At 39.1% G+C, this 15,054-nt stretch overlaps 1 protein-coding gene across 1 annotated transcript; it reads right to left on the bottom strand.

Annotated features, from left to right (window-relative positions):
* Positions 1–943: 943 nt before the first annotated feature.
* On the bottom strand, positions 944–14,792 carry ZNF283 (zinc finger protein 283). Its single transcript, XM_068993082.1, is given in 5 exon segments — positions 944–1,478; positions 1,480–3,086; positions 10,509–10,635; positions 12,644–12,750; positions 14,711–14,792. Coding segments are annotated over 5 exon segments (2,019 nt in total). The 3' UTR covers positions 944–1,382.
* Between the last annotated feature and the right edge of the window lie 262 nt (positions 14,793–15,054).

The following is a 15,054-nucleotide window of genomic DNA, read 5'->3' as shown; positions in this document are numbered from 1 at the left end:
TAAATTAAAAAAAAAAAATCCATATCTCTAATTATATCTTTTCTTATTAATGATTCTACAATGTTGCCAACTTTCTTGACTTTTCCTTATTCAGATTTACCAGTCTGATGAAGTATTGTTATGCCCAGAGTCCGAGTCCCCAAAACTGACAGAATAAGATGTCCACAGCAATGCAAAAGCATAAAGGGTTTTATTGCTAGCTCGTTAGGGCCCAGGTCTCATCCAGCACAGTGGAATCCAACAAGAGCCCCGAGCTCTGAATCACATCTACTTTTATATAGACAGTTCTTTGTTTCTGTAACAGCACAGCTGATTGGTTAAACCGTAGGCGCGTGCGGGACTTTTAAACCTCGCATCCCTATCTGGATTGGCTCGGGTCTGGCGCGGGCTGGGGGGCTACGGGGATTTTTCTGATTGGTCTAGCTACACTGCCTGTGGGAGTTTCCAGTGCTTCAGCTTTCCTAGAGACTAAACCTCAGGCTAGCCTGCCCCTTAGAGCGTGTCCTGGCTCCAGTTTGGTCCTAACAGTATATACATCCTACATATCTTATGAAGTATTAAGTATTCTGCTACTCTAATCATTGTCCAAGGAGTGAAGAATTTCTTATTCTAATTAAGTTACTTTGTAACTTGTCTCCTGTTTTAAAGTATGAATGTTGTCTCTCAACTTATAAAGGACAAAGTTTTCATTTTTAATTTCCAGTCATTCGTTGACTGATACTTTTGTAAAATATAATGATAATGTTATGGCAATATCAAATTTCTATAAAAGTTTCCAAACATTTACTCTCACTTTCTGCATTTATCTCATGATTTACAGGCAATGATTTTATAGACTGGCAGAATGTCTCTGGACAATAGCTGGAGTGGCACTTGTCTAAAGGCCTTCCTACAATTCTAATTCAAATGGCTTCTCATTAGGATGAATTCCCTGATGTATTTTAAGACGTTTACCATGATTACAAGTCTTCCCATACTCCTTAAATTCACAGGATTTCACAGCAGTATGAATTCTCTGATATGCAAGAACCAAACTAAATTTAAAATCTTCCCATATCCCTTTAAGAGTTTCTGATGAGCATAATTTTTCCAACACTTATGAGACTTTGTATTATGAATTAAAGATCTTTACACATTTCCTACATTTAAATGGCTTCACATTAGTATAGATGTTCAAAATCATACAGAAGTTGAAAGGCCTTTTCATAGTCCTCATTTTCAAAATATTCCTCACTATATGAATTTTCTGATATCAGTTATCCATACACAGTTTAGGGTTTTGCACATTCCCTACATTCAAAAGGTTTCTCAAGAGTAAGACTTCTCACATTAAGTAAGTTGTCTATACACATACACAGGCACATTCTTTCACATTTCTTCAGTCATAAAGTTTCACCAGCATCAGCTGCCCCATTTGAATAGGCTGTCCATATAAAGGCTTCGCCACACTCTTTATATTTGTAGCGTTTATCATTATTACATAATTCTTTCATGTTGAACATGGCTTATCCCACAAGTAAAGGTCTTCCCAAATTCCTTACATTGATAAGGTTTCTCACCAGTATGAAATCTCTGATGAACACTAAGTTGATAGTCATTACTGAAGACCTTCCCACAGTCTCTACATTCATAGTATTTCTCACCAGTATGAATTCTCTCATGTTTAACAAGGCTTGAACCCCAACTAAAGGCCTTCCCACATTCCTTACATTTAAAAGGTTTCTCACCAGTATGGATTTTCTGATGTTGAGTAAGGTGATAGCCACGACTAAAGGTCTTCCCACATTCTTTACATTCATAGGGTTTCTCACCAGTATGGATTCTCTCATGTTGAACCAGACTAGAGCCACAATTAAAGGCCTTCCCACATGCCTTACATTTATAGGGTTTCTCACCAGTATGAAATATCTGATGTCGAGTAAGTTGATAGCCACTACCAAAGGTTTTTCCACATTCTTTACATTCATAAGATTTCTCACCAGAATGAACTCTCTCATGTTTAACGAGGCTTGAACCCCAACTGAAAGCCTTCCCACATTCCTTACATTCAAAAGGTTTCTCACCAGTATGGATTTTCTGATGTTGAGTAAGGTGATAGCCACGACTAAAGGCCTTTCCACATTCTTTACATTCATAGGGTTTCTCACCTGTATGGATTCTCTCATGTTGAACCAGACTAGAGCCACAATTAAAGGTCTTCCCACATTCCTTACATTCATAGGGTTTCTTGCCAGTATGAAATATCTGATGTCGAGTAAGTTGATAGCCCCAACAGAAAGCCCTTCCACAAATTTTACATACATAAGGTTTCTTACCAGTATGGATTTTATGGTGCTGAGTAAGTTGATAGCCACGACTGAAGGCCTTCCCACATTCTTTACATTTATAAGGTTTCTCACCTGTATGAATTATCTCATGTTTAGCAAGGCTTGAGCCCCAAAAAAAGGCCTTCCCACATTCTTTACATTCATAAGATTTCACACCAATATGAATTTTCTGATGTTGAGTAAGATGATAGCCACGACTAAAGGCCTTCCCACATTCTTTACATTCATAGGGTTTCTCACCAGTATGAATTCTCTCATGTTTAACAAGGCTTGATCCCCAACTAAAGGTCTTCCCACATTCCTTACATTCATAAGGTTTCTCACCAGTATGAAATCTCTGATGCACAGTGAGTTGATAGGCACTTAAAAAGTCCTTCCCACATTCTTTACATTCAAAATGTTTTTTAGCCATATGAATTATCTCATGTTGAACAAGTTTTGAGCCATGACTGTAAGCCTTCCCACATTCCTTACAAATGTAAGGTTTTTCTTGATTAGGAGTTCTTTGATGTGCAATAAGAGATTCATGCTTTTTGTAAGTGGGCATTTTTTCATAGCTGATTATCACTTGACTGAAGAATCTCTCTTGGTGTCCCTGGAGCCCCTTGAATCTGCTCTTACCCTTCCAGTTATTTTTGAAAATGGATGCCTCGAGCTCAGTGGTTTTACTTCTTTCCTTTATCTTCCACTGGGAAAAATTTATTTCAAAAATGTCCTTTTTTGAAAATGTATTTTTTGTCTCATATGTCGACTCCAAATCTGAAAGAAAACAAGAAAACCAAAACATTTTATTCCCTTTACCAGAAAAAAAAGTCCTTTATACTAGAAGTAAAGACACATTGAAAATAATACTCATAAGTAAACTGAATCAGGAGACTTAGTAAATTCCTAGGCACAAGCCTCTCTTCTGTTCAACAACAAATTCAGTTGTGACTTTTCAGCTCTTGTGATCTCATCATGTTCTTTTTTTTTTTTTTTTGCCTTTAAAAAAAATTTATTTCTTATTAAAGGATAATTGCTTTACAGAATTTTGTTGTTTTCTGTCATCATCATGTTCTGATCTGACAGTTTTCTGGAGGATTCCACAAAGGTCATTTTAACAAGTTCCTCATCATCTTCCTTTGTAAACAGTCTCTTAAACTAAAATGTGCCCTTCCACCAATCAAGTCACTAGGCAAAGAATATTAGGATCTGAATTCAGGGCTGCTCAGGTGAGTGGAATTTGTGGTTCAAGGTTTATCAAAGGAGAAGCCATGAAAAGGAGCCCCAGGAACCTATGCAGGGGTTCTCCCTTGGATCTGTAACCAAATGTTATGCATTCACAGGGTGCCTGGGGTATTGACTACAATCAGAGATTCTAGAAGTTGCACACTGGAAGTCATCCCAGTTCAAATGGAAAGACCTCAATGAACACTCCCAAGCATCTACTCTGAGGCCTCTCAAAGACCATATATTGAAAGTAAGAACCATACCCTGGAGCAATAGTTCTCAAACTTTCTGGTCTCAGTAGACTCTTATACTCTTCAATATTGTGAATCCCTTGCTTGCACATGTGTAAGTGTATCTGCAATACAAGTATACAAATCTAGTGTTTTTGCCTATTGGTGATTGTATAATACCTTGCTAAGCTAATAAATGTTGGATGAGTACTGTGGAAATAATTGTGGGAAGCAATTTTAATCAACGTTAATTGGGCACAGGCCTAAACTGCACTGACTATTGCTATTTTATTTAATAATTTCTTATTGTTTTGTATACAATAACATTTGGATGTGAAGACTGTGTGTATATCCAAAAGGAAGCCAGTATTTAAACTGACCAACCTAATATTACAATTACTTTGAGATAACCAAATATAAACTAAAAGGAGTGCACTTATGTACAACTTAGCCTCAATAAGTAGTTCAACAAATATGAATTGAGCTTCCATTATAATTACTTGGTATTTGAATGTTTTTGTTTAAGGCTCAACAGTGACAGTAAATGAACAGAAGTTTAACTTCCTTTTAGCTGTTTTTTTAAAAAAAAGCATTGAGGACCCAAAAGAGCTTTTGTTTATGTAGGTTATATCTTTTGAAATTAACCATATTAGAAATTAAAACTGAGAAATTTAAAGTTATTAATTTATTTAAAAATGATAAATCATTATGAATTTTATGAAAAGTAACCATATTTGGAAGAAAAATTCCAAAACAAAAAATTAATGAATAACTTCTTAAAATATTTTGTAAGTCTCTTTAATATCTGGCTTAACAGAAGACAACTGGATTCTTTTGCATTCAAACTGGCAATGCTACTTTGGTTGAAGAAATAGCACTGAAGAAAACAGCATATGAAGAAAATCCAGCCTCTAACAGATATGTAATTATAAAATAGCAGAATATTCTATGAGCTTGTTTAAGTAATAGTGGATGCTATTCTTTGATACAGTAAAACATGAGAAATGATGGTTTCTTAAAAGGTTAGTTCCAAGGTGGAGTATGCAACCATACTCATGAATTTTTCATATTATGTTACAGAATCCATTGCACTTTGGATGATTTTTTTTTACCCATGCATAATTCTGTAATATCATGCACTGGTCATTTGAAAAATACTGGTTCACTGAATTCTGCAGATATTTGAAATGCTGACGTATTTTATTACATAATATCAAAGAAAACCATAAGTTAAAAATATATCTACCTCATCAGAAAAATATTTACTGGGAAGCTGTAAACTCAAAATAATGGATATAAGCTTCACACAATTCTAATATTTATTTGAAAGTTTAAATTTTATCATTGGCAATAAATACTCTCAGTTGTTCTTAAAGTGACATGCTCATTTAGAAGAAAATGTTTTCCAACTACTCAAGGCTTCAACCATAGTCTGCCTGTCAATCATTCTTTCAAGAAAAAAAAAAAAAGGGGTGTTCCATGAAAAAAGCAGCTAGTTTAACTCATAATTCAAACATTGACACAGGCAATTTCCTGCAAGGTAACCACTTCACTTCAGTATACAGCAGAAGAGCTTAATGAAGATTTTCTGTCTCATCACACAGAATATTTTCAAAACGCATCCTCAAGGATCAGGATTTAAAAAAATGAGGCCCAAAGCAGGATCTGAAGGTCAGCCAGCATGAGGACGGTCACAACATAAAAGGGTTGTCTAATGTCAGGAGTCAGAATGCAAGCAAGGTAAGGACAAGTGTTCATGTGCCGAGTGACTTGGTTGTCAGCCCAAGGGGGTAAGAAAGGCAATCACACGATCAAGGTCGTGGTGGCAGTGGTAACAGAAGACTGGTTAGTCACAGAGAGTTTGATCAAATAAATACAGTCATCCCTTGGTAGTATCTTGGGGGATTGGTTCCAGAATCCACCTCAGGTACCCAAGGATGCAAAGTCCCATAGTTGGCCTTCCTTTTCCATGGATGTAGAGGCTGTGGAAACGGAGAGTCTACTGTATATTTCTTGAAAAAAATCTGCACATATGTGGACCTGCATGGTTCAAACCCATGTTGTTCAAGGGTCAACTATAAATACATTAAGAATAATGGAACCCAGGTTTTTCATTGTCAGAAAAGGGAGTTAGAAATGGAAGGTGAATAAGCTGAAATAAAACCTGTAGTGTTGAAAAGGCACTGGAGACATCTGTGTGAACTCATGAGATAGATGTAAATGTGTGTACATATATGCATGCATGCATGCATATAAACATATTCTCTCCCTACTCAGTTCACTGAGAGGGCCTAGGGACAGCCATTCCCCAGCAGCAATGAGCAAATCTAGCACTCAGATTCTGGCTTCTAAATACCATACTCAACTAAAAGGAATCAGGGCACCTTGAAGAAAAGGCTGACTTTAGGGCTAGAACATGGAGTTATGTCAGAAAATAAGGAGGTGCTCTAAGTGTGGTGGAGACATGCCAAAGGACACAGAAGCTACTATTTAGAGGGTTCCCATGGATCACATCTGGGACCAGCTCATATATTTTGAGCTTCAAAATAAATAATGGGAAGAACAAATTACAACCTGCTGACTAGAAATCTAACATATGAATAAACTGAAAGTTTGAAGAGGAATACAACATTTAATAGCCTCAAAGTTCCTCCTCATAAAAGCCTCATTAAAGGGATTAATTTCCAAAATATACAAACAGCTCATACAACTCAATATCAATAAAGATAAACAACCCAATCAAAATATGGGCACAAGATCTAAATAAACATTTTTCCAAAGAACACATACTGTTAGCCAACAAGCACATAAAAAAATGCTCTACATCACTAATTACTACAGAAATGCACAACAAAACTGCACTGAGGCACCCCTTCATACCAGTCAGAATGGCCATCATAAAAGTCTCTAAGTAACAAATGCTGGAGACAGTGTGGAGAAAAGGGAACCCTCATATACTGTTGGTGGAAATGTAAAATGTACAGTCACTATGGAGAACAAAAACAGAGGTTCCTTAAAAAAATAGAAATAGAGCAATTATTATTATTCAGTAATCCCACTCCTAGGCATACATATTGAAAAGACAAAAAACTCTAATTCAAAAAGATACATGTACCCCACGTTCATAGCAGCATTATTTATAATAGCCAAGACATGGAAACAACCCAAATGCCCCATCAACAGACAACTGGTTTAAGAGAATATGATATATATACACACAATGGAATATTACTCAGCCATAAAAAGGAATGAAATATTGCCATTCGTAGCAACATGGATGGCTCTAGAGAATATCATACTAAGTGAAGTCAGTCAAACAGAGGAAGACAAATATTATATGACATCACTTATATGTGGAATCTAAGAAATAATACAAATGAATCTATATACAAAACAGAAACAGACTCAGAGACATAGAAAAGAAACTTATGGTTACCAAAGGGAAAAGTCAGGGGAGGAAGAAATTAAGAGTATGGGATTAACAAAACTACTATACACAGAATAGAAAAACAATAAGCATTTACTGTATAGCACAGGGAACTATAGTCAATATCTTGTAATAACCTATAATGGAATACAATCTGAAATATAAATATATTCACATATGTATGTATAACTGAATCACTTTGCTATATACTTGAAACATAATATTGTAAATTTTTATTCAAGAAATAAGGAATGTAAATCAAGAAAAGATGAATGAATTCAGACCGAAACTAAACAATCCAAATTCCTAAGAAAACTACAACTGTATATTATCAAACCTGTGCTTATCTCCGGGGCCAGCACACACTCCTTTACTAACTCTACCCTTCTTAGAGTTCTTCCAATAAAGTTCCTTACCACCTTCAGGGCCTTTGCCCTTCAGTTCATTGTGACTGAAATGTTCCTCCCCCAGGTATTCATATAACCTGATCCGAGACTTCACATTTCTATTCAAAAATGCTTTCCCTGACCCCCTTATCTGAATTAGCTGTATCAGTTTAGTTCAGTTCAGTTGCTCAGTCGTGTCCAACTCTTTCCAACCCCATGAACTGCAGCACGCCAGGCCTCCCTGTCCATCACCAACTCCCAGAGTTCACTCACACTCACGTCCATCAAGTCGGTGGTGCCATCCAGCCATCTCATCCTCTGTCGTCCCCTTCTCCTCCTGCCCCCAATCCCTCCCAGCATCAGAGTCATTTCCAATGAGTCAGCTCTTCGCATGAGGTGGCCAAAGTACTAGAGTTTCAGCTTTAGCATCATTCCTTCCAAAGAACACCCAGGACTGATCTCCTTTAGAATGGACTGGTTGAATCTCCTTGCAGTCCAAGGGACTCTCAAGAGTCTTCTCCAACATCACAGTTCCCATCATTTTCTGTTCTCTTATGCTGCCTGCCTCTCATGAATAACATGTTTCATTACATGATACTATTTATCTATTTATTTACTTATTTATGTTTCTCCCCAATGACACAAAGTACACAAGAATGAGCAAGTTTTATCAATCTTGTTCCTGATGGTATTAGTAGTGCCCAGTATGCAGCCTGGCTAGGAGTAGGAACTCCAAATATGTGGTGAATTGATGAACGAGTATGTATATTCATTCACATACACAAATCCAAAACAGCTGGAAAATAGCTATATCCAACATGTAAGTAAAATGGTTCCAATGGAAACAAAAAAGAATTCCTCACTGAAATGGGAGGGAAATAGAAGAAGAGAAACAAGGAGTCTCAGAAATGAGATCAAGATGAAGTTCCTCTGGTAGCTCAAACTGAGATCTCTATTTTCTCCCAGGTGTCAGGCCTTCACTCTACAGGCCTTGGTCCTTCATAACGAACTTCCAAACACCATCCCAGCTGTTCCCTTTCTCCTCCTGTCTGACCTGTGAGGGTGTTCCCTGGCCTGATGGCTCCCTCCTGCCTTTGCCTTCCTGGGATCTAACTCCTTGCACCTCCTCACATCCCCAACAATTATCCAGGGCTCTTCTCCTTGCTCCAATAATGCTGCTATATATGGCTTAGAAATGGAGTGTCTGGTTGCAGGAAAAGAAATCTCAAATGGTGCAGAGATTTGTTTTTTGTTTTTTTTTTTAATAATAAGTGCAAAACATTTGGTCTAATTTGCAATAAAGGTAAAAATAATATTGACAAAGACTCCAGAGAAGAGAGAAACAGTGGGAATGAGGAACATGAGATCATATAAAGTAGAAAAATGACCTTGTTTTAGGCTCATTCAGGTTCTGGCTCTTTTGAGCAAACAGAACACATAATGGTGGTTTTAAAACACAGATTCTAGAGCCTGACTTCTTAGGTGCAACTGTTGCTACTGTGTCCCCACCAGCTGTGTGACCTTGGGAGGTCATTTAAACTGTGTATGTGTCTCAGTAATCTCCTCTATAAAAAGGGTTAAAAATAGTACCTACCTCATGGGGATGTTATAAAAGTTAAAAACATTCATGTATTTGCTCTGCTTAGTACAGGGCCTGGTTTTTAGTAAGTATAATGTTAACTATTAATGTTATTATTGTTACTGTTGTTATTTTGCTAAGGTGAAAACAAGTTTTGTGAGACATTTCCAGGCTTTAACTCAGTGTAGGATTTAACTTTGTAAAGTGCAAAGTTCAGGTTGTAATTTTCAACTTCAAATATGTTGGAAGTAAAAGAACATGTTCACTTAGTATGTAATGAATTTCTGTTCATTCAGTCCACCACTCTATTAAAGTAGAGAGGTTCTTCTGAAAGCCACAGTGTATCAGGATTTTGTTTCTAGCTGCACTTCCCATATGTGGGTCAGAATATAACAAATGGGAGCAACTTTTTAAGGGGAATAAAAATCACCAGGGACCATAAGTAAATACAGATGCTGGAGTAGGACCTGACAAGCTGCAATTTCTAACAAACCCTGGAAGCAGCTTATCATAGGTGTTTGTGTAACACTTAAAAATAAAAAAGTTAAAACCCCACGTAAACCAAATCATGGCTTCTAATCACTGAGAGAACAATCCACATTATTCCCCGAAACCAACACCACAGCCTGTCACCTGGGCTCTTCCTGTCTCCCTCACTCACTTCTGGGTACTCTCTTTCAGTAACTCTGTTCTGGCCTTTCTATGGTCCCTCACATAAAAGAACCACATAGGCAACGGCACTCCACTCCAGTGCTCTTGCCTGGAAAATCCCATGGACAGAGGAGCCTGGTAGGCTGCAGTCCATGGGGTCACTAAGAGTCAGACATGACTGAGCCACTTCACTTTCACTTTTCACTCTCATGCATTGGGGAAGGAAATGGCAACCCACTCCAGTGTTCTTGCCTGGAGAATCCCAGGGATGGGGGAGCCTGGTCGGCTGCCATCTATGCGGTCGTACAGAGTTGGACACGACTGAAGTGGCTTAGCATAGCATAGCATGACTAGCAAGGACAGAGATCACCTGTAGAAATGCTGATGTTAAACACAGTCTGAAATGTGGTTTCTCTGACAGTAGTTATGAAATAAACATATGCCCCATAATACAAATCCAGCTCCTTGGTCATTGAAGAGAGGCCACTGCAGAAAAGGCCAGAGGGTTGAAGCTCCTGAGGGATGGGATGATCAAGGTGCTCAATGAACCCATTTCTAAGCCAATGAATACCAAAGCATTATTTTGAGAACATGAAGGAGAAATTCACCTGATTTCTTCAAAAACAGCCCTGTAATTCCCACTGGAGACAGCTGATGTTGCAGATAGAAAAGTAAATTATTTCAGGCAGATGAGCTTACCCAGTGAGACCAAGTTGCTGTAGTTCTCCAACATCACATCCACATACAAGTCCCTCTGAGCAGGGTTCAGGAATTCCCACTCCTCCTGAGAGAAGTCAATGGCCACATCCCCGAATGTCACCAAGCCCTAAAACCAAAAACCCACTCATTACTTGTGAAATTAAAGAAATTGAAAAAATATTTCCAAGAGGAAAAAAGAGAGGAGTATGAAGGATAACCTATAAGAAGAAAAAAATATAGCAACCAAGTCAGCTGAAAGCCTGTGAAACAGATGGGTGGGAAAAAGTAAGGAAATTAGTTTGATTAAAGCAGAGTGTCTACATGTTCAAGAAGAAACCTGTTATCGCAGAACTTCCTGTATACTGTGAGATAACTCAGCTGTCCAGATCTGTCTGATACGCATAAAATAATCCCAGTTTCTCTTCTATTAAATAAAAAGTGTGTTGGGGGAAGGGACAGGGATGTTTATGGGTGTGTATACATACATACAACCTGCTAGGTGCCCACTTCATAAATTATATATAGGAATTGCTACACCATCTCATCCCTTTTAAAAAATATGGAAAAAACAAACAAACACTTTTCCCAAATGTACTATAAAATCTCTTATTTTAGAAAAATGATTTCCATTAAATTAAGGATTACCATTAAACCTCAAGTGAATCATTTTGTTAGATTATATCATAGGCATTTTCCTTTTTATAACATTAATTTTTTACTGACGTATAGTTGATTTATAATATTGTGCTAGTTTCAGGTATATAGCACAGGGATTTCAGATTCTTTTCCCTTATAGATAATTATAAAATATTGAGTATAGTTCCCTGTGGTTAGCATTCTTTTCTTATTGTGATGAATTGGATACATAAAACATTTTTATTAGATGCAATTCATTTCATCATATGAACGTACAAGATTAATAACTATTATACATTCAGAGTGAACAAAAGTTTTAAAGATTTTCTTAATTCCAGGAGTCTGTTATCATCCAGTATTTAAGAATTTGGATCCTCTTATGTGGTACCATCAACCATCCATCGCTTAACAGATTCCTTGTTCTCGAGTTGGAAGATACGGATAGAAGATCAGACATGACTCAGATGTCACAACCTGGTCAATAACAAAATGGACTTTGACACTGGTGTTTATTGATAAGGGAATCCCTGGAAAGAACCACTCACTCCCCACTCTAATCCTGAAAGTTTACAAAACATGTGATCTCATACAAACTGAAGCTGAAACTAAGAAATCCTATATTCTAAGTTATCTTTCTGGAAAACTCAGGTTTATGTAGAAGTTCCAAGTTTTCCTGTGTGATCCAAAGGAACCCTCATCACTAACTCATCACACCACAGACTTGTCATGGGAATGAGAAACCCTAATAAAGGAAACAGGGCAGCCCTGGCTGAACAAAGATGGAAGTAATAACAAAAGGCAAGACCTAAGACAGCCTGATATGGATCTGTGCCAGTTAAATACCAAAGCTCTACCAGAGAATACAAAATTGAAACTCTTCCCATGGGTGACCATTCAGCTGGCTAAGGGTAGAGCACCCTGACCCGCTTCTTTGATGGCTGCATATTAGCCTGAAAAAGGAAAACTATTGAGGGAACTTTATCCTTTTCTTTTTCTAGATAGAACATGAATTAATTGGCATCTTGACTTGCAAAAGGAAAACTGTTGCTTTCCAAAGGTCTGAAGTCTTCATTCTCCCCTCTTTCCTCCTCTTTATATGAATCCTCTTCGTGCCTTTGAAAGATGATGAACTCAACCTACTGTTGGTTTTCCTAGTATATAAATAAAAGCGAACTGATTGTTCAGTATATTTCTTTGTGTTATTCTTGGACAGATGCTCAAATATTTCCCTTAGAGGACTCCATCCCTTCACTACTCTTGATGGAAGACTGAGCCACAGGAGACACTGAGTCAAGTGGTTGATAAATACGATGGTGCTGACTGGAAATGGCACAGAGGGCAGACGCTGGGCTATTTGGCATCACCCTTTACTGGAACAGGACGAACTGAGAAGGAGGTTCAAGGAAGGGGTTCTGTTAAGTAGAAAGCTTTAGGGTAATTCAGGAAAAGATCCACATGACCTAAACATCACAACATGTCAAGGAGAAAGACCAACTTACATCAGTCATGGTTCTACAATCCCAGGAACTAATCAGTGCTCCATACGGTTCCTCTATTGGCGAAACACAGAGTCCAGAAAAGCCAGAGCTGCAGAAGGAGAAAGAAGCTTTAGTCTAGGTGTGCTGAAGTGAGCCTGTCCTGACTTAAACAACTGAATAAAAAGACATCAAAATAATAAGAATGATTAACTCTACAGGATATAATTTTTAACTTTCTTCTCTATACATTTCCCGGATTGGTGAATGTTTTCCAACAAACCTGTGTTAACTCTGTCATCAGAAAAATGAAAGTGAAAATTCCTCAGTCGTGTCCAATTCTTTGGGACCCCATGGACTGTAGTCTGCCAGGCTCCTCTGTCCGTGGAATTCTCCAGGCACGAATACTGGAGTGGGTAGCTGTTCCATTCTCCAGGGGATCTTCCCAACCCAGGGATCAAACCTAGGTCTCCCACATTGCAGGCAGATTCTTTTCCACCTGAGCCACCAGGGAAGCCCAAGAATACTGGAGTGAGTAGCCTATCCCTTCTCCAGGAAGTTTCCTGACCCAGGAGTCAAACTGGGGTCTCGTGAATTGCAGATGAATTCTTTACCAGCTGAGCTACCAGGGAAGCCCAATCAGAAAAATAAAGATATTTGCAAATGTAAAAAATTGAGTGACAGGGAATCAGTCATGAAGAAAACTGGACCAACAGGCCCAACACTGAAAATCAGTGGGTCTGAAACAAATGACATCTACCAGCTCCTCAACATCTTGTAGCTGTAGCTCACTACAGTGAGACACTTTCACTGTCAAGATTCTCCTGTGAACGAACACAAATCATTTTTTTCCTTCGAAGTCAGAGCAAGGAAATCTACACACATAAACACAACAATATTTCCTACAGAGTAGATACTTAACAAATGTGGCTACACCATTCTCATTCTTCACTGAATAGTCAATTTAAAACATCTGGATATAATCCTTGAAAAATGTCTTCCAATGCATCTGAGGATTTGAACAATTTGCCATATGAACAGATGGCTACTGACTGAGGAGAAGGACAATAGGGGGTCTCTGGGGAGAGGGCTACATCAGCGTGGTGGGTCATTCACCAGAAGGCCCAGGACAGACACTACTAATGGAGATATTTAAGGTCAAGGAAAACTAAAATTCTCATGATTTAAAAGCAAAGGTGGGACTTCCCTAGCAGTCCAGTGGTTAAGACTTCGCCTTCCAATCCAGGGAGTGTGAGCTCGATCCCTCCGCCAAAAACCAAAAAACCAAAAAACTCCATAACAGGAGCAACGTTGTAACAAATTCAATAAAGACTTAAAAAAGAGACGCAGAGAGAGAGAAGAAACAAAGGGAACTATGAATTAAAAAAAGAAAGACAAATTCACCTGAACCTTGATGTCTAAACATGCAGCAACAAAAAATATGCAACGATTCTTTCCTACTTCTCAGGGTCATCTCAGAAACCCAGCAGCACCGGGGGTGGGGGAGGACGTGGGGGTGAGGGGGGTCGGTAGGGGCGGCGAGAAGGGATGAGAAGAAATCGTGAGACACCAGTATTCCTTGGAACACAGATAGACCTACCTAAAAACAAAACACTTTCGGGGTCACATCTGCCGTAGTCCACACACAAGCAAACTGAATTAAAGGGAAAGCTGCAACTCAGCTGGGAGCAATTCTTGGGGACAGAGGTCTGGTTGCAGTGGTGCTGACACATGAAGCTGGCCCCGCAAAGAGGAATCCTACACATCTTCCCCAGGAGACTGTGATGAGGACGCTTCCAGATGTAAAACTGTAAAATCCTCATCTCAAGACTCGATCTGTGTCTTCTTGCCGGAAACACACATTCTAGAGCTTAATACACCGCTACTTTTCTTGTGGTCCCTTAACTCAGGCAGCGACTAAGAGAGTCTAGAACCTAGAGCGTCCCGCCAAAGCAAACCACACGTACTAACAAGACCACGCACCTCGTCACTTCGTCACACAGTCCCAATCTCGCACACCGTTAGGGAGACACACTGTGGCCCTGTCACGCCGTCTGTCACACACCATTTTTCTGGCTCTCGCTCACACACCAGGCTTGAGGCTCCGGAACAACACACAACCTGTCAGCCGCCGGGCCTTCTCACCTCGAGCGCCTCCCTCCCTCACTGCCATTTCCGACAGGGCGCTGGAGGAGTCCGCAGAGCCCTCCCACCCTCCCGGGGGGCTGACCACTTGCTCCAACGCGACCAACTCACCGCGCAGAGACCAAAAATCTCGAAGACACAGGACAGGGACCCAGAGACTGAGGTTGGTTTAGGCCCAGAGGTTCATGGGAAAGAAGAGCCAGAAAATCCTTAGAGGCTCTAGCGGAGCACTTCGAAGAGCTCTCCGTAAACTCGCCCCGCCCGGAGAGGATTTGTGCCGAAAGACGTCT

The sequence above is a fragment of the Capricornis sumatraensis genome, chromosome 20, assembly GCF_032405125.1.
Source record: "Capricornis sumatraensis isolate serow.1 chromosome 20, serow.2, whole genome shotgun sequence".
Lineage (NCBI taxonomy): Eukaryota > Metazoa > Chordata > Mammalia > Artiodactyla > Bovidae > Capricornis > Capricornis sumatraensis.
Note: the sequence above shows the minus strand (reverse complement) of the source record. Positions and strands in the feature narration are given on the sequence as shown.